Source organism: Thermobia domestica, chromosome 3, assembly GCF_964235325.1.
Source record: "Thermobia domestica chromosome 3, izTheDome1.hap1.1, whole genome shotgun sequence".
Classification (NCBI taxonomy): Eukaryota; Metazoa; Arthropoda; class Insecta; order Zygentoma; family Lepismatidae; genus Thermobia; species Thermobia domestica.
Window position 1 is genome coordinate 259,867,423 of NC_137456.1, and position 19,927 is coordinate 259,887,349.

Below are 19,927 nucleotides of genomic sequence, written 5' to 3' on the forward strand. Positions count from 1 at the left end.
TATCTGAAAGAGAACTTCATTATTTCTGAGTATAATTACGCAATTTCAATTTTGCTGATTTTCCTGTGTGATTATGCTGTATAATTTGTTGCACTATAACACGTGTCTTTGTTCAAAGTAAGTACTACTTGTTGATTGAGTTCGACGTAACTGAAGTTCGTGTGTAGTTTCTAATTAAGGACTGAACCAGTGACTATTAAATTTCCAACACAGGGTGGTTTGTCTGAAAACCTGAAGTAGGAATGAATTTAGGTAAAGTACGTGAGGAGGGGAATGCATAATTTAAATATTTTTAAAAAGTGAGGTAACTATACTATTTTTGAGTCCGAAAAGGCGATTCAGCGAGATCTTAATTATGATAAAATAATTGAAGGGTACAGGGGAAAAACACGCTAAGTCACATTTCGTAAATTTTTCAGGAGAGCGGTTTTAAAGCATGGACAAAGCGGGTTCTTCCTTATATGGGATTTCTTTAGTCGTTTAAAAAATGGGATCATTCTGTTACTTTTGCAATGTTGTTATACTATTGGTAAGATGCCGCCTTTAGCCGTCTGAAGGGACAAATATCTCAAAATCATTTAATTTGGACTTTGTGTGTTTCTACCCTGTACCCTTCAATTTAGAAGTAGCTTTGGAAGCTTACTTATTTATGTTTCATAAACTTGTTAGTCCAGTTTTACATTTCAAACGTGATATATAGTAATAAAAAATGACATTTGCAAAAAATAAATAAACAAATAAAATAAAATAAATAAAAAATAAATTTATAATCAAAAACGTTTTGGCTTTATAAAAAGTTTTTTTTTATTCTTTTGTGCTATAGGCTTTTCAGAACAGTGCAAATCTTGTTGATGATAACGTTACGAAGAAAGAGTGTGAGATACTAGAAATCTTGGAGCAAGAAGAGAAGTGGAAATACAACAGTAATGCCAAAGCAGAGGATAATTTGATGGGTAACTTTTTCTTTCTTTTTCTCTGTGTGTACTGTTATCTGTTAGTGGCAAAAACTAAAAGTGGACGTAATATAATATTTTATTAGTCATGTTCAGTGTTTTTCTTTTGGAAGAAAATGTGGTGATATTTATCATGAGTATGTTATTGCAGCAAGTTCCGCACTTTTAAGATATTAGACATAACACACAAAGAGTGAAAGACTGTACCGGTACTCGAACTTGGGATTTTCGGCATATTGTGCTGATGCGTTAACCACTACGCTACCCAGTCCACTTCCGAGAACAGCCACACATTCTGTCACTGCTGAAGTCGGTAGACTACATGACTTGTACCACAGTCTAGCTGCTGTGCTTGGACAACCCAGTGTCCATATATTGAGAACACCTTTTGACGGTTGTAATTTCATATATATTAATGAAAGGAGGAAACGCCCAATTTCTTACACACCAGGTCCTTTGTAGACCACACGAATTCAATAACATACAAAGAGTGAAAAAATTAGTGACTGGACCTGAACTCGAACCAGGGATCTTCGGCATACCGTGCCGATGCATTAACTGCTACGCTACCCAGTCCGCGTCCCAGAATATTGTTAGACATACCCTCGTTGTCCCTAGTTGGGTTGTCCCTTTTGCTATCAACTGCGGAATGAAGACATCGGAGCCGTCATAAGTCCGTTAATGTGGTAGCGAGCGAAAAATATTATAGGCATGTCCTTTGGACAAATCTCCTAGGTGGACCGCAGTGGCTCAGTGGTAGAGTGTTCAGCTCCGGTGCTTGGGGTCCCTGGTTCGATCCCAGCTCGCGCCGTGTGGACTTCGTGGTGGACAACCATCGTACTCGTGGGTTTTCTCGGGGTTCTCTCGTTTCCTCCCACTTTCTTCATTCCACCATTTCATCTTTCTCATCATCACCGTCTCCTTTAGCCTAACCGGCCTAACCGTAGGACGTAAAACTCAAGATTTCATTTCATTTCTTTGTGAGCCTTGGCCTCCCTAACAATGTGCCTCCATGCTTTCCTATCCTAGGCAATCTCCCACCATCTCTTCACTTTCAATCGTTTTAAGTCTTCCGTTACATTGTCTATCTACCTTGTCATTGGTCTTCCTTTCCTTCTTACGGAATATATTTGCTCTTTCATTATTTTCCTATGTATTCTCGATTATGGCATTCTCTGTACGTGGCCTAGCCATCTTATTCTTTGTGATTGAATAAACTTTACAATATCTTCATTTTTTAATATACTGCTTACTTCTTCATTGCTCTTTATTCTCCATACATCGTCTTCTTTCACTGGACCGTATATTTTACGGTTTATTCTTCTTTCGAATCTTCGTAGAGCTTCTTTTTCCGCCTTATTCATGACAAATATTTCTGTTCCGTACGTTACGATTGGCCTGGTTAGTGTTTTGTAGATAGTAACCTTGGTTTTCCTATTTATGAGTTTACTTTTGATTAGTTGCATGTTTGCGTAGTAAGCCTTGTTTCCCATGTGTATCCTTTCTCTTATCGTTTCTCCCTTTTTGTTTTGTTCGTTAATTGAAATACCCAAGTACTTAAACGAGCTCACCTTTCCATTCTTTCCTATGTATAACTGTTCTTTCTTCTTTAAATTTCTCTGGCTTCCTAGTGACAATCATGTATTTTGTTTTCTTGACGTTTGTTTCTATCCAAGTTTGTTTGCTTCTTCTAATCTTTCATATGTTTCCGCCAGGTCTTTTTGTGTTTATGCATATGCCCATATGCATATGCACAGATCTGGGTACTTTTGGTGAAAATTGATCCTCTTTTGTCTATTTCCTGTACAGCTGCATGCAGTGCTATAATAAAGAGTGTAGTGGATAGCCTGTCTCCTTGCTTGACTCCTTTGTAATATTGAAATTCTTGACTTACATCATTTCCTATTCTTACTTTAGCGCTTGTTTGCCGCATTATCATTCGTGTTAATCAGCTTACTAGGAATGCCCATTTGCTGCATCACTTTAATGATTTGGTTTCTGTTTACACTGTCAAAGGCTCTGCGATAGTCAACAAATATACGGTCGAGTCCGTATTCGTAATGTTTTTCTATAATTTGCTGTATAACTAATAACTGATCAGTCGTACCTCTTCCAGGTCTAAATCCACACTGGTATTTTCCGATTATTGTTTCTGTGTACTTTTTCATTCTTTTGTTAATAATGTTAGTTAAAATTTTGTACACCGTGCTTAGTAGCATTATCAACCTGTAATTGCTGCATTCTGTGCGGTGTCCTTTCTTGTGAACTGGGCAGATAATTCCTCCTTGTCAATCCGTAGGCATTCGTTCTTCTTCCCAGATGCGCTTAAAGAGTTTATGAATTTCTCTCTTCATTGTAATGCCTGCCACCTTTATTAATTCTATTGTTATGTCATCTTCACCTGGGGCCTTATTGTTCTTCATTTGCTTTAAGATTGTTTCCATTTCTTCATATGTTGGCTGCTTCTCTGTATCGTCCCTTGTATTCTTCCCTATGTTTGCAGTAGTTGTGAGTTCCACCTCTTGCGTCTCTTCCTTTCCTACTTGTTCCTGGTAATATTGAGCCCACTTTTCTAGTATGCTATGTGTATCACCTAATATTTCTCCATTTTTGTCTTTGTAGCCAATTTCTTTGGGTCGATAGCCTTTATTTATCTTTTTGATGGCTGCGTACATCTTACTTGTCTCGTTCTTTTGTTCGCTCAGATTATTTATCTCCATTATCTGCTCCATAATAATCTCTTTCTTCTTTTTCCTACATATGTTGTTAGCTATTCTCCTCTTCTCTTTATATTTATCAGCGTTTCCTCTTGTTTCCTTCTGCAGCATTTTCATCCTAGCTTCATTTTCTCTTTTATCGCTCTCTCACATTCTTCGTCGAATCATCTGTTTCTGTTTATAGTCTGTATCTGTTCCCCTACTATTTTTTAGCCGATTTATTCAGTGTTTCTTTAATTTTTCTCCAATGCGTATATATTGTTTCTCTTTCCGTTTCCGTCCACCCTTCTATTTCTTGCTTTATACTTTCTTGATATCGTTGTCTATTTTCTGTTTTTTCCAGTTCTTTTGTGTTCTATTTTGTTCTACTAAGTCTATTTCCTTTATGTATTCTTGTTATCTTTTCTCGCAGCTTTACTTTCAATAGAAAGTGGTTGGAATCACAGTCTGGTCCTCTGGAGCTTTTGGCTTCTATTATTGCATGCCTTTGACAGATCAGTACATGGTCAATTTGGCTGACTGAGTTCCCGCTTGGATTCTTTCGGGTTCCTAGACGAATGCGTTTATGTGGAAAGCATGTACTTTTTATTATACGTTTCCGTCTGGTAGCCAGCTGGCATAACAGACCACCATTACTGTTACTTTCTTCGTGTATTGTATGTTTTCCACTTACTCCTTTTATGCTATCGTTCTCACCTATCTGGGCATTGAAATCTCCCATGATTATCTGTATGTCGTATTTAGGTGTTCTGTCCAGAGCTGCTTCTAACTTGTAGAAATTTTCCTTCTCATAGTCTTCTTTCTCTTCTGTCGGAGCGTGGACTGTTAAAATAGTTATGTTTCATTTAATCTGAGTGAGCTGATTCTTTCGTTGATTGGGGGCCGCGGTGGCTTAATGGTAGAGCGTTCACCTCTGGTGCTAGGGGTTTCGGGTTCAAACCCTGCTCTCGCCAAGTGAACTTTGTGGTGGACAAACACCGTGTGCGTGGGTTTTCTCGGAGTTCTCCCGTTTCCTCCCATTTTCTTCATTCCACCATTTCATTCATTACTCATTATCACCGTCTCCTTTAGCCTAACCGGCATAACCGTGGGACGTAAAACTCAAAATTTCATTTCATTTCTTTCGTTGATTGGTTTATATTGTAGGACGCTTCCTCTCATGTCTTTTGAGACGATGAATCCTGGTCCATACTAGCCAGTTCTTTGCTCCGTTCCACAGTAAAACATTGTGAAGTCTTTATCCTCTATTTTTCCAGTGCCTTGGCATTTTTCTTCTTGTAGGGCCACCACCTGTACTTCCTGTGCTACTTCGTGCATCTTGCCCGGTCCTAACATACTTTTCACATTCCAGGTTGCCAGAATCATGTCCTTATTCCGTTTCGCCGATCCGTTTCCTATTATCCCATCTTTCCGAGGCACACTTTTGGGTTTCTGAACGTTTTTGTGTGTGTGTGTGTGTGTGTGTGTGTGTGTGTGTGTGTGTGTGTGTGTGTGTGTGTGTGTGTGTGTGTGTGTGTGTGTGTGTGTGTCTGTGTCTGTGTCTGTGTCTGTGAGTGAGTGAGTGAGTGAGAGAGAGAGAGAGAGAGAGAGAGAGAGAGAGAGAGAGAGGTTGTTAGCCTCACGCCCAACCCCCAACCTGGAGGACCGGGTGTTTTTTGTCCCTTAGCCTTTGTGGATCCCTCCACGAACTGCAAAGCAGCAGGGCTGGTTTTGGTCCACCCCGGTTGACTCCGGTGCCTACTATAACTAGCAGGCGTTCCCCTATCCACCACCTGGGGAGGCGCCTAGTAGGGATCCAGCAACCCCTTGTCCGTTGGGCCCAGGAGTCAAGTCATTATAACCCCGAATTATTTCCTCATATTAATCAGTGGACTAAGAAACCAGGATGGCGCAGGAATTGGGTTCTCTTAACAGAATGGAAAGTGATTTTTGAGACATTAAGTAGATAAACTTAATTTGCTAACTTGAACAAACCTTATAAGAACGAAACTGACGCATATTTAATATTTAGAAAAACTTATTTCTGAATGCGTCTTACTGTTGAAATCTCTGTATGTTTTCTCTTGTCTTTCTCGGCGACGTTGAAACTTTTACTGTAAAACAGTATCCATTTTGTATTACATGGTTAGCACAAATGATTCATTTATTTTGAAAAGGCTATATTTTCAAAAGTAGTACACGCATTCACATAGAAGATACATAAAAAGAACCACCACAAACTCACCAAGTTTGTACACTTTCTACAAATGTTCAGTTTGTTGAAACGACATATGTCCAGACGACGTTTCTTTTTCCTTTCCCTCCATTTCCGACAGGTATTAACATCGGCTGCGACACTGCCACACCCAATCGGTAAGATAATGGACTTGTGCTGCCACCTCGAATACACAATGCAAACGTGGTGAGTTTGTGGTTCTTTTCATATATTTTTCATGTATGTGCGTGTAATTCGTTTTCAAAAGGCTAGATTTTTCAAAAGTATGAATCATTGATGCTAATCCTGTATTTTCCGGTACTGATCAGACGATGAATATTACTGTACCACTAATTGAATGATACAATTTATCTTTTCTAACGTATAGTGCTCATATTTATACTTTTTTTTCTTTTTTTTAAATAATTTACGAGCTAAAACATAATTGTTCTTCTGTAGATGTTAATGATCATGTTTGCTATTCTGGTAATAAATTATCTGTGAAATATAGATTTCCTTGAAGATAAATCTTATACTGTACGATGGCACATAAGTCAATATAAAGTTGCAATTCACTCAACAGTTGTAGATGAATAAAAACTTACTTGTCTATGTAAAGCTCAACTCTTAAGAGGCTGACTTACTAAAAATAATACAAAATTTACCATTTTTCTTTTGTTAGTTCTTCATAAGGAGATAATGAAATGCAACTTACCGCGATCAAAATAATGTTATTCTACAACAGAAAATATTGAACGTGATGAATTTTTAGTGTTACCATCCATACAAATTACAGTGTTACCAGAAAAATATTTCCCCCAAAATCTAAGTTAAGGGGGCAGCGACTAGAGGAACAAACTCAACTGCATTTGATTACGTGTCATGTTGTCTTGGAATCCTGTGAAGTACTTTTTTAAATAATAGTTGTACTTAGTTTGTAATAAACAAAATAGTTTTAACATACAGTTATTAAAGTTAAATTGTAATGTTATTTAAAAAAGTAGTTCACAGGATACCAAGACAACATGATACATAATCAAATGCAGTTGAGTTCGTTCCTCTGGTCGTTGCCGTAACTTAGATTTTGTGTTAGTTTTATTCTGGCAACACTGAAAATTCTTCACGTTCATATTTTTTGTTGTAGAATAACATTATCTGTGATTGTGGTAAGTTGCATTTCATTATCTACTTTCATTTATGAGAAACAAGCAAAAGAAAATGGTATTTTTAAAATTATTTTTAGTAAATCAGAAACTACGTTGCATGTTAGGCTTACAGTTGTATTGTTTTATCAGGTGAGAAATTGGCGGAGAAACTGAAGCAATTGGAAGAGGAGAAACAGCAATTGGAGAAGGAACGCGCAGAAGAAGAGAGAAGGAAACAGGAGGAAGAGGATGCTAGAAGACAAGAGCAAATGAGACTGAAAGCTAAGGAGGAAGAATTGAGGCAGCAGCAGGTAATTAGGCTTCACGTATAATGAGGCGGGATTGTATTGGTCAGTGCTCTGCATTGCCTAATAAGCTCGAGCTTCTGTCTTAGTCTGTAGCTACTAACATAAGTTCGTTTACTAATGCCTTAACTTATTGAGATTATTAAACAGCTTAAGCCATGCCTTGTCTTTTTAAGCGTCAATGTCACTTGGGGAAATGCTTCACTTTTCCATTTTATTGGTGGAAATTTGTGTGGGTCTTTTTTAATGCCAAAGAAATCGAAACTGCACTGCGTACCGAGTTGTCAATTTTCAAACGTGAGTTATATTCATATCCGTTATGTCACTTTTATCAGCTATTCGTTTGTATTATTCATTGTTTCTATTAACTTACGCTACAGCCGGGGAAAATTAATCTCCGATATCTGCTAATATTGGGGCTGTGTTGCAAAGTATTCGAATCTGTTAACCACTGTGGAAGATTTAAGTCTTGCTTTCTTGCTTAGCAACTTTTTCATATTTGTAATCGTTACATATTACGGGTCTTCTCCTGAAATAACATGTCCTAATTTGTATTCAAGTATAGTAGGCAGAAATAGTGAAACAAACTATTATTACTGTACCTCTTTCACGACAGCTATTTTATTCCATAATTGTTTTTCTAGTTTTTTCCATTTTTTTCTTATACTGTTGTGTGTGATGCAAAAATACGTAAATAATTTTATTAGAAACAAAGTAATAATCTTACATGAAATTTGATTTAATCTTCTTCAAAGTACTATTCTTGGCTACAAGTGCACTTAACCAATCGTTAAATCCGTGACTGGAAGCATGTCTGGAAGGCTTTTGGAAGGGCGTTCATCTGCTCTGTCGTGGCCCTCTCAATGTCAGGAATGGTGTTAAAACCTTTTTCTTTAAGCACGGTTTTAATTTTTGGAAAGAGCCAGAAGTCACGTGGTGCTATATCTGAAGAGTACGGTTCATGTGGACAGACAGTAATATATTTTTTTTTTCAGCCAAAACTTGCGGATCAAAAGTGAGGTATGGGAAACGAATTTTGCACTCATTCTCATTTTCAAAGTATCGGTTAAAATTCTTTGCACGTACCCGTGCGAGATGCTAAGTTCTTCGGTAAGCTCTCGAATTCGACTCTTTGAACGAACAATTTTTGCCACTTTTTGTACATTTTGAGGTTAGTGGACGTCCCGAACGTTGCTCGTCTTCCACCGACTCATTTACGCTTTTAAATCGCTCATACCACTTGTAAACAGTCTTAAGAGTTACAACATTATCGCCGTACACCAGTTAGTTTCTTTAGTACTTTTTTGCAACTTAAAACATCTTAATGTTCATACATTGGTAGAAATCCATGATGCGTGACAGCCACGGTAAATACAACCTCACTCTAGCGGCTATGGACGCTGACTGACAAGCCAGAAGGTGTTCTAATTTGACGCTGCCTGTCTCAACGGATTAGGCTGTCGTACAAATTACATCAAATAGCTGTAGCGTCAACAGTTGTTGCTAAAAGAAAAATCATTCACCGTATTTTTTTTATCATACCTTGTATTAGCTTTACTATCTGAGATATCTGCTTCCGTTACTTCATAGCGTATCTAATCATGATTTTTCTGTAATATATGTAATGAATTAATGAATTACTTAACACAAAGTAGTAGAAACCTTACAATATAAACCCTTTCGCTAAACGCTTCTTCAGATAGGAGGAGAGGACGTAGGGAAAAAGGAAAAGAAAAATTAAATAACAGTGAAGCGTTTAGTGAAAGATTAATTAGAGTTTCGCCAACATAGAAGTATAAGCAGTTGGTCCATTCAAGAATGTGAATTAAGGTGAAAGATCTTAAATGTTAACTGCTGAAATAGTGGAAAATATGGTATCTTTGTGATGTCAAGCTAGTTTTGAATATAAAATAAATTTTAAACGTGCGTTTCTTGTATTTGAAGACGCGGAGTCATTCAAAGGAACAGGTTTTTTGGATGATAATAATGGGTGACGAAAGTAGAAGGAAACGGAAGAATGGAAAACACACACATTGTTTGTTCACCACCAAGCCACTTTGGCTGGAGCTGGAATCGAAATACAGACTCGACATGCCATAGATGAGCGCTCTTCCAGTTTTTGTAATGAAAAGTGTGCAGAATGGGGTTCTTTGATAAATAATTTTAGGCCGGATCGGGAAAATTTATAGATAGATTTCTGTTTTTCTTTTTTTATACCACTTCTGCCCGTTCTTATCTGATGAAGTCTTTAATGAAAGTGTTTATGTTGTACCTTTTTTGTGTTTGTATTACTTCCTGAAATCCTGATTTAAAATAATTTATATAAATTTAAATATTAGTTGTACATTAGTAATGTAAGAATATAAACCATTAATTCTTCTGTTTCAATAAAACCTGTAAACTTTCTTATTTAAACTAAACTTCGAAATTCTCGCACAACTTAGAATGTACAGAGTGATTTTTTCCTGTCCCTTTGAACAAAACTATGGAATAAACAGAATGCAAATAATATATTTCTAATTTTGATTTAAATGAGTAATTGAAAGCAAAGCAGGTATATATATATATATATATATATATATATATATATATATATATATATATATATATATATTTTTCTCATTAAATTTAGTTGTATGGTAATAATAGTGCTGGTGTTGTAGTGGTCATCTGGTACTCACAGTGGTAGTTTTTGTAACGTAATCCTGTGATATCTATATGTAGGTAATTTAGCTGGCGTTTCCATACGATTTGCTTGCAGGTAATGTACAATGTGAGTCAGAAATATGGGTATAGGTATGATTGCATGGTGTGACGAGGAGCAGTGAAATAAATGTTCTAGATACTGTCTTCACCTTTAGCATTTATTTCTCAAGTCCCACTAGTCTGTTTCCGGGAAATCAAATTGTCAATCTGTGTATAGGCAAGTATGAAGCTGTATTTCTTATTGTCTAAACCAGTGATGGCCAAATGGTGGCTTGCAGAGCGGACTAATAAATATTGATGAAAGGTAAAATTTGTACCTTTTAAACACTGTATGAACAAAACGAACATAGCTGGCCGTAATAATTAAGACGTACTGTGAAAATATTTTGTGTAATGTTTTGGTTACCAAAAGCTCATTGTGCAAAGTAAGGCCGTTGATTTTCAGAGAAATACTAATTTCATTTAGTTGCTTCCAAACGTTCGTAGCTCAGCTCGTAATTGACGTAGAGGGACGAAACAAGAAACAGAACATGCAAAATAAAACAAAGATTGAGAATTTTTTATTTATTGGTCTAAGTACTTAAAATCCTGAAGGGCTTAAGGCGACCAGCGGTGAATTTTGTTAATTTTCAGACGTTCGTAGCTCAGCTCGTAATTGACTTAAAAGGACGAAACAAAAAGCAGGATGTGCAGAATAGAACAAGATTGATAAACTTTTTATTTACTGATGTAACTCGGTAAAGTCCTGAGGGGCTTAAGGCGAGTAGTCGGAAATTTTTGTAAGTTCGGGTATGTGTGTAGTCAGCACATCGCGAGTTGCATTACCATTGTTGCCAGTTCTGAGTGCGATTTATTTTATTCATGTAGATCCCCAGTTGTCCTCACGAAGCTAAATGAACTCTTCATTTTCTACACAATGGAAGTTTTTCTAAATACTGATCAGAACAACACTACTTGATTTCAGTGATTTCAAGGTGAACCGGTAAACCTTGGACGTTGGCGTATTCATGACTATATTGAATATATTTCTGACTCATGTGTACATATTCGTAAACATCATCGTCAACATAAGTATTCAACCATCATAGCAGGTTACGCACTATGAACTGAGATTTTTCCATGCGCTCTAGTGCCCCCATAACTTCATCAGTTAATATCGCTATAAATAATAGTAAGGTTTGGCTGTGTGCATATTCACTTGTATTCATATTGAAGATAATCTATATGCAAAAATAGCCCGAAAAACATAATTTGTATTGAAAGTAATCGTAATTTTTCGACAGATGGAATTAGCGAGTTTGTACGCAAATGGTATTTACATTTATCTTCTAATTACAAGAATGACTTCATAATAAATGAGGTGAAGGAATAGGCCCATCGTTTAATGATATGTAGTATTTTTTTCTTCTAATGAATAAGGTTCAGACTACTAAATTAAAAGAGCCCGCTATTTAAGTTTATTTAAAAAAAGAAAGGAGACTGATTTTAGCTATAGATTTTATTTAGGGTTTTGTTAAATAAAATATATTTATGGAAACAGAGAGACTGTCTCTCCATTTATTGTATTAGTTGATGACTTATTTGAAAGCCTGTGTAGAAGGTCTTTAATGTATTGAAGTAGATGTTACGTTGCATGTAAATCGGCGAATAGCACTTACATTATTTATTCTTTGATTACAGTATTTAACATATAATGTATTTAATGTTAATTGTTTAACAAGTTATTATTTATAATTCCACGATCCACTTTTTAGACTACTTCAATATGGGTGTATGTACGAGGGATTCTTGATAATTACACACTATCTGCAAACAAATCATTACGCATGTCTCTCTCTTCTGTTATAATTATGAAAATGTATGCGTGTAAATTTTGTGTGTTGCGGATCATTTTATCTAATCTAATTAAACTTGTGATTTTTTCTTTCTTTCTTTCTTTCTTCGTACACACAGTGACGCATGGCGCAGAGAGTCGTAAGTTAATGTCCAATTTTGCACAAAGAAAACAACAACAGAAGAGTATTTTTTTTTTTTCTAAAATCGATCACTTTTCATTAGAGCTCGACTAGAATAGACTTTTTTTTTTTCAAGTGCATGTCATCTGTATAAGCATGTGAAGTTATCAATAACAAAATATAGCAATACACTAAATAGGTATTATTATGTATTTGTTTATATATTCGCATGCCATAATGCATGTACGTATTGTATTAGTTCATTATGTGCATGAACTTTCGTTAATAATAGCTGGGTTGGCGCGTTGATTTCCGGATCTCGTTTGATAACGGTAGTTCTAGTCAAGAAATGTAAGTTTACGTTTATGACGTTGAATAGTGTTTGAAGAATCATGTTCTTGAATATCTTCAGTTTTAGTGACATTTGAGCGCCATTCATGAACGAAGTTAAGTAACCCAAACACGGGGCAAGGCAATTTAAAAAAAGTCTGTTGTTGTTCCTAAAAATTGGAACCATTGTGGTGTCTGTTAATCATCATAAAATAGAATTATATGTGATAATAAAATTCGACTGGCTCGAAGATCGAAGTTTGGTCTCCGGTTCACCGTGTCATGCTGCCTACACTATCCAATCCATCCCTAGCCCACCCAAAAATTACACATGTTGTATGTTAGTGTTGAACAATTTAGGCTGAGTAACGTTGTGCTTAGCTTAAAGACGTGGTAAACCAAACTAGTACTTTTCACTCCGATTTCATTTATATCGGATGTAGTTTTTTTTCCTCCATTTCTCATATAATATATGCAACAGCTTTAATTTTGGAATTTCCCCGTTTCATACTGAAATAATTGAGTCAATTTTGTACATTTAATCTTTGTTTATATATCTAAAGGAAACATTAAATAAAAGAAATCAGATTTATTTCCGCTTTGTAAACGTAAATATCGATTTGTGCCATCTGTTAATTTACAGCAGAGCTTATCAATATGATTGTGATAAGATACGCACATGTATTATTTGCTTTCTGTGTAAGCAAAGCATATGACAAAGACGGAAACACACAAAGTTATGAATAGCTTTAAGCTGCGAAATACTATACGAAGACAGGTAGTTGCAAATGAGTCACATTCTACTTCGTTCAGCTTGAGGTAGCCAAAATTTAAGGTAAACTAAGGTCTTTTAAAACTAGAGCTAAAATATACAGTGTATTACGGCAGTAAGTACTTCACATCTGTAGTTTTAACTGTGTATATGTGTTTTGTTTTCATTCTTTGTAAACAACTTAGTTAAGTAATTGATATAGTCGGCATCGAAAGTCATGCGAAGGGAAAATCGTATAGGTATATGAAGGCTGAACCGTTGCTCTGTGTGTTTGATTGCGAATGTTATTTAATTACGAACACAACTGCACTATATTGTTCCTGGCTTATTTAACAGAAAACATATTACCGTACAGTAAATTTACAGTCAGCTCTAACCCCTTATAAAGAAACTTAAACTCTACTGAAAATGTTTGAATTTTTCATCTAAGCCACACATTTCAAGTAAGCAGTACACACTCACAAGTCGGTAGGATTTAATTTATTTTTTATGAGAAGTAAAATCGTACTATCAAAGTAAATCACTGTGTTATGGCCCTTAAGACTACAATTTCTAAACCGAAAGATTCTAAGGTAAATTTTGGAGTTCTTCAGCGGACTGTTCTCAAGTTATTGTAGTATCTATAATGTAATAGGAAATCATTTCATTTTTATTACAGAAATAGTATACAAGTTTATATTTTCAAAACGGCTCAACAAGACTTAACTTTTATGTTAACAAGCTTTACCGTTATCAACGTAAAATTTGTAGGCGTCAATGATTTCGAGTGTTCAGGTGTATCCAAACATCGTCTATGGTTTGTGTACGGGCTTAAAATTTTCGGTATTAACCCATCATCATGGAGCAATTGAGGAAGCTACGTAAGAGGGGGCGAGCTCCAGTCTAGAAAACCAAAAGAATTGAATTGGTAGTCGATGCGTTGACTACACATCTTCCAGTTAAATGCTTACCATCCGGCAGATCAAGCTATTGCGGAGCTATTTAGCTGGAGAGTTTTAATTACTTGAGTATAAGTTCTGTGAGATCCTTGAAACGTCATGGTCGCTAAAATGAATTACTTAGTTAAAAGGAATGATGTTAAATTATAAAGAACTAAATAATATTGGGACTGTGACTACGCGAGTGTGACTGAAAGTTACATATTTGTACATTCGGATTCGTTTATAGCGACATCGGTTTCTGAACATCTCGTCTATTGTGTCAAATATTCATTGAGACCAACTAATTCATTATAATGCAAATTATCTTACACCGTGTTTGGATGATTCACAAATCCATTACACTCGTATATAACGTATCCCAAACTCTTATCTATAATATAGACTTGGTCGAATGGTCAAATACTTAATCAATATCAATCTTCGATGCCTAATGCTGATATTACTCATTGCGATTACAATGATACTTGCTTATAACGACAATTTCTTTTGGTGGTGGTCTAACCGAGTCCGACCGTATATTTTATTTACTATATTTTACTTTGGTTTATAATAGAATCCTAATACTTTTTTCCTTCTGTTTTAAAAGAGTAATATGTACGTAGTTTGAAGAAAGAAAAAGAAAGAACTGAGTCAGAGTTAAATCATATTACTGTGGCAATATGATTGAAAAATTACAGACATTTTAGGTTTAAAACGATGTTGGTTAACTTTAATTAGAAATGGAAGGTAGGAGCAGTTTGTTTTAGATAATTAATATGCATCCAGTAGCTTCCATAAGCAAATATCGAATAACTTTTATTGTCAACTATATCTAAATACTAGACATAATTTACTTGTGTAGGGAAATTGGTGTAAGATTGACTAAACATCTAATTCGCTTTCGTGTGCTGATGTGTTTAAACATTCATTACATTTATCAGGAAATTTGGTAACATTATTAATGTTAAAACGAGTTGTGCTGCGTTTGTGTTTTTATATTCTTTCTCGTAATTACTTTACATATTTTTAACATAATTTACTCTATAATTTCTTAACAGGAGTTTTAATTTATCTTCACGTTACGTTGTGAATTTTAACGAATAATTTAATACGAGTACGAGGATATAATAGTTATGGATATCGATGTAAAAACAGTTGACAGTATGTATGAGACACTCAGTTAAAGAATAAATAAATAAATAAATAAATAAATAAATAATAGAATACAATTTTAAAATTAAATAAAAATAAAGCTTTATTCTAAAACGGTTACGTATGTATATGTAAACATTTTGTACGTTTTAGTTGTATGCCTTGTAGAGAACGTTAGATTAAAAAAAAAAAAAAAAAAAAAAAATCAAAACTTGCAGTTCGTAATGTAAAAATTGAGTACTTTGAATATTCAAACACTTTCAGTATTCTGAATTAAAATTAAATAAAATAATAAAATTCAGTATGTATTCGAACTACTTTGTCAAGGATCAATCAGTAAGAAGTAGATTAAAGAAACTGAAAATTTAGAACACATTGAAGACTCTTGGATGGATTACAGAAATCTAACTAAAGTAATGTATTAAGTGACTAAAGGGATTTTAGGATTTAGATTTCTTGGCTTTCGGCGTCTGTGGCCATTTAGCCCGTCACGTATATGAGGGATGACATCCCTCGGCAAGCACACTATGCGGGGAAAGGGAAGGAAGAAAGGAAGCGGTCTGGGACCTGTAAATTAGGTACCACCCCGGCGTTTGCCTGGTGTGAATTAGGAAAACCTCATTCAGGATGGCTGGCCTGAAAAAGCTTTTTACACTTTTTCGACATTGCGAATCTAACTTGGGACCGCTCGTACCGAAAGTAAGGGATTCAAGTCATATAAGTCGGTAAGCAAAATGTGTTACCGTGTCGGATTGAACTACAGCAGACTCCAAGTGTTAAAACGTTTAATCTAATATTAAAGTAAAATCCTTTCTGATTGTTTCGACGCTCACTAGCCCCATTCTCGTTGACATTTATTCGCTATTAAAATCAGTATCATCAATGACATCTACTCATCGACAGAGGCCAGCGAATTTCAAGAAGTCTGAAAGGATTTTTTTTTATGACTCAAATTTAGAAGTCTTACCTAGCAGTCGTGTCATATTTCTAATCCTTAAACATTTTCCATCTGCTCTATAAACACGATATCCACTTGCGAGGTAAGTAGCAACAGAGTTTCAGTGGGCCAAGGATAAGTATATTTCGAAATATTTTAGTAATCGTATGTACAAATAACGACTCCTGTTTGCTTGTGAATTCCTATAATTGAGTTGTTTTACCAAAATTTTGGGATTCAGTTTAAAACTTTTTAGTAATTAAGGAGAGCGTTAGGATAAGAAAAAAGTAAGATGTGGTTAAGGGGATGTCTACCCACTTGCAAGTGTTTCAGGATCCCTATAAGATAACACGTAGATATTTCTATGTGAATATTTAACAAGATATTGCACTTACCGTCTCAAAATTTTCCATGATATTTTCCAACAGCAATACCTATATGTTCATGGTTTCTGTTTTTGATTTAATGCCCCAGATCAATTTAGATTAATTATAATGTATACTTCCGTTTACACTTGGCAACGTAGAGGATAGAATTTCTCCAGGAATTGAGAGCTCTCTGCTGAACCTCTAGCCCTAATAGTCTTCGCGTCACGTGGTAGTGATTTATGAGCGCTTCTGGCTAAATCAAATGTTGTCTCTGTTTCTTTTTTTCTTTTTTTTTTCTTTTTTTTTTTGTTTGTCAAAAACTTGTTTTGGGCAGCTTTGTCCTCAGTTTTGTCCACTGCCTCTATCGAGATAGCAGTTATACAATGGAGATCGTTTGCAGATCTCATAGCAGATAATGTAACATTCTTTGAAGAAACTCGAAGACTGACATTCGAACCGCGTGACAATTTGGGTAGGGAATCTGGAGCGTTGCAATTTTGTGTTCTGAAGTCCGCCTTATCACACAAGACGAAATGACCATAAACAAGAGACTTGTGAAGGAAGAAGGAAAATGTTCTTAGTAATTGTATCCAATTGTTTCCACATTTTTCACCTTTCCCCCCGAAAGATCCCTTCGAAAAGGGAAAGAGGGGAGGGTGATTTTGTGACCCTTGAGTTTTAGAATAGTCTTGCAACGAACTGCAAAGTGCACTTACTGGAAATTCTACTGTCGTTGTGCTATAATATCTGTGTTGCAAGAAGTGTGACAAAATGAAGGAATCAAAGAGGAAAAGAATTTGGTACTCTCTCCTTCCAAAAAAGAAGTCTCGCCAAGCTAATTCATATGTGTGGTCGATCTCAGAGTATGGAGTTCAGAGACTGGATAGTTAATATTTACCATTCAGGATTACCTTACAACCAATTAAATTCCATTTTCACCTAGCTTGGGCTTGGTTTGGGCAACTCCCTCTTGTGCAGTCGCCTGGACCCAGATCAGGCTCGTATTTATGGACATGTGTCTATTTCCGGATCACTTCGGAATTGATCCTTCGTTAATAACCATTCAAGTTCATTACTATATTTCCTGAATTATCCAGTAATCCTTTCTCCTCCAATCCTTTATCTTTCTTCATTCTTTCTCTTTTTCTTTTCTTCTCTGCGTCCCTCTGCTACTCTTCTTTCTCACTCTTCTTTTTCCTAACACTAACAAAACTGAAAAACGGTGTCGTGACGGGGAGTAGTCGCTATCAGCACGGTCAATAAGTTGTTTCGATAGTTTTTTTTTTCTTCGGGAGTCCGATATGGAATGATTAACTCGAAAATGAACATATACAGAAAGAATAATAATAATAAAATTTATTCATGATTTCAATTATCAGATAGGAGAGTATTGTATTTCTTCCTTACTTCGGGCGACTCCTCCTTCCACCCACGAATAAAATTACCCGTATACATGACAATAGGAAGGTATTTCGTTGAAAAATATGCTTTTTGTAGGATCATTTTAATTTCAGGCATATAGTCATTCTACTCCTTTTCATAATGTAATTAATATAGATGTATGCACAGTATAAATGTAATGTGTTAGAGATGTAATAAACTATTTCGTTGATAATTGTTTTTGGTAGAATCATTTGAATTTCAAGCATAACGTCATACTAAGGGGTTCTATAGTCTTGTGGTTAGAACTTTTGACTCCTGTTCGCGTGATTCTAGGTTCGATTCCCTACTAGAATACTCAAATCATTGGCGTTTGCTCATCGTTGTGAGCCAAGCTGGGGAGCCACGTGATTAAAAGACGTGACAGTCTATAGAATCAATATAAATGTATACACAGTACAAATGTTGTTTGACAGTAGTAAGGTATTTCGTTGATATGTATATACTATTTCTAGGATGTATACATTTCTTTGTATACGACTTTTATAATGTATAATGTATTCTTATAATCAAGAACGAAATTTTAAAATTATTATTATTATTATTATTATTATTATTATTATTATTATTATTATTATTATTATTATTATTATTATTATTATTATTATTATTATTATTATTATTATTAAGTATTCTGCCTTTTGGCCGGTCCTGGGACTGATGAGATTTTTTTCGTTTCTTCTTAATTTTCAGTTTGGACCTTGAAATATTTCTTCCATGTTTCTCGATTTTCAGCTTCTTCTTAATAATAATTAATTATTAATGCTTAATAATAATTAGGCATAACAATGTTAGAAAACTGAAATATTTTAACAGAGCAGTTGATTTCCACGAATGTCTAATAAATTTTACCACCCAAGTGAGATTTATATCACTTGACACTATGGTTCGGAACTCATGACTATCATATTTGTGTTACAAGGTTATTTTCTAAAGACAGCTGTTTATTAGTCTAAAATCTAAACTCAGCAATACAGCCCATAGGGGCCTGGACATGCCAGCTGGTAAACATTCACAACCTAGAAGATCGTGATCAGTGCAATGACATCAAACAATCCTTTCGTCTTTCTTGGCCAGAGATCGCTACCACTTTATTCGGATAGTTCTCCATTTCTTTCACGATGTTGACTCAACTTCGGAAGTTGTGAGCTTACACTGGCAATCGAATCCTATTCTACGTACAATGAAGACACAATATAACGAGATTCAGCTAAGGAAAAACTCCTAAATAGTCATTAGTAGGAAAAGAAGCTGAGTACTATTCAGGAATGAATTGTTGATCATCTCTTAGGGGGAGGATATTTTCGAGAAAATGCAATACAAGCAAATACAATAATAAGCAAATATACGAGGAACAAATTTACCATTATTGACGATGCGGAGGGGAGGAGATTTTCTGGACTAGGAAGGAATGTGTGCGGGTGCAGAGCAGAGGTCTGCACGGGCCGGAATTTTCAGCCCGGGCCCGGCCCGTGAATTTACAATGTGAGGCCCGACCCGAGTCCAAAATATGTCTTAGCATTTAGGCCCTAGCCCGGACTGAGCTCTGTGATAATCAAATGAGCCCGAAATAAGCCCGAATTGCAGAAACTTAATTATTAATGCAAAATTGTATTTTTATTTACAGCAATTCGAGGTTTGATTTTGCAGTTGTGTTTTAAAAGTCCTCCAGAAAGAACGGTGCAATTTGTATCGTTTTACACTATATTTACAAAGTTATTCCCGAAAAATTCCGAGAAATATGGTTGTATATTTAAAAATTCACAGCCCGAACCCAGGGGCGTCATTTAGGAGGACAGGGAGAGGCATTTGCCCCTCTCCCGAGTTTGAGATTTATATAATTTTATCAATAGCATAGTAGTAAATCAGTGAAAAACGCGAAATTTTACATATATCAAGGGGTCTTGGCCCCCCAAGCCAAATCTGAAATGACGCTACTGCCCGAACCCCTCCCGGGCCCGAAGCGATACATTCTTTGTAGGCCCGAGCACGTGCAGACCTCTAGTGCAGAGGCGTTTCAAGTGGTGGGCGAC

The 19,927-nt window shown here is 35.7% G+C and overlaps 1 protein-coding gene across 5 annotated transcripts in view; it reads left to right on the forward strand.

The window, feature by feature from the left end:
* Window positions 1-19,927, forward strand: part of smash (smallish) — a 357,062-nt gene that overhangs the window by 307,893 nt on the left and 29,242 nt on the right. For all 5 annotated transcript variants that reach the window (XM_081752343.1, XM_081752341.1, XM_081752339.1 and 2 more), the window contains 2 exons: window positions 824-953; window positions 7,160-7,320. In XM_081752343.1, coding sequence (XP_081608469.1) covers window positions 824-953; window positions 7,160-7,320 — 291 coding nt within the window. The remainder of the gene's footprint in view (window positions 1-823; window positions 954-7,159; window positions 7,321-19,927) is intronic.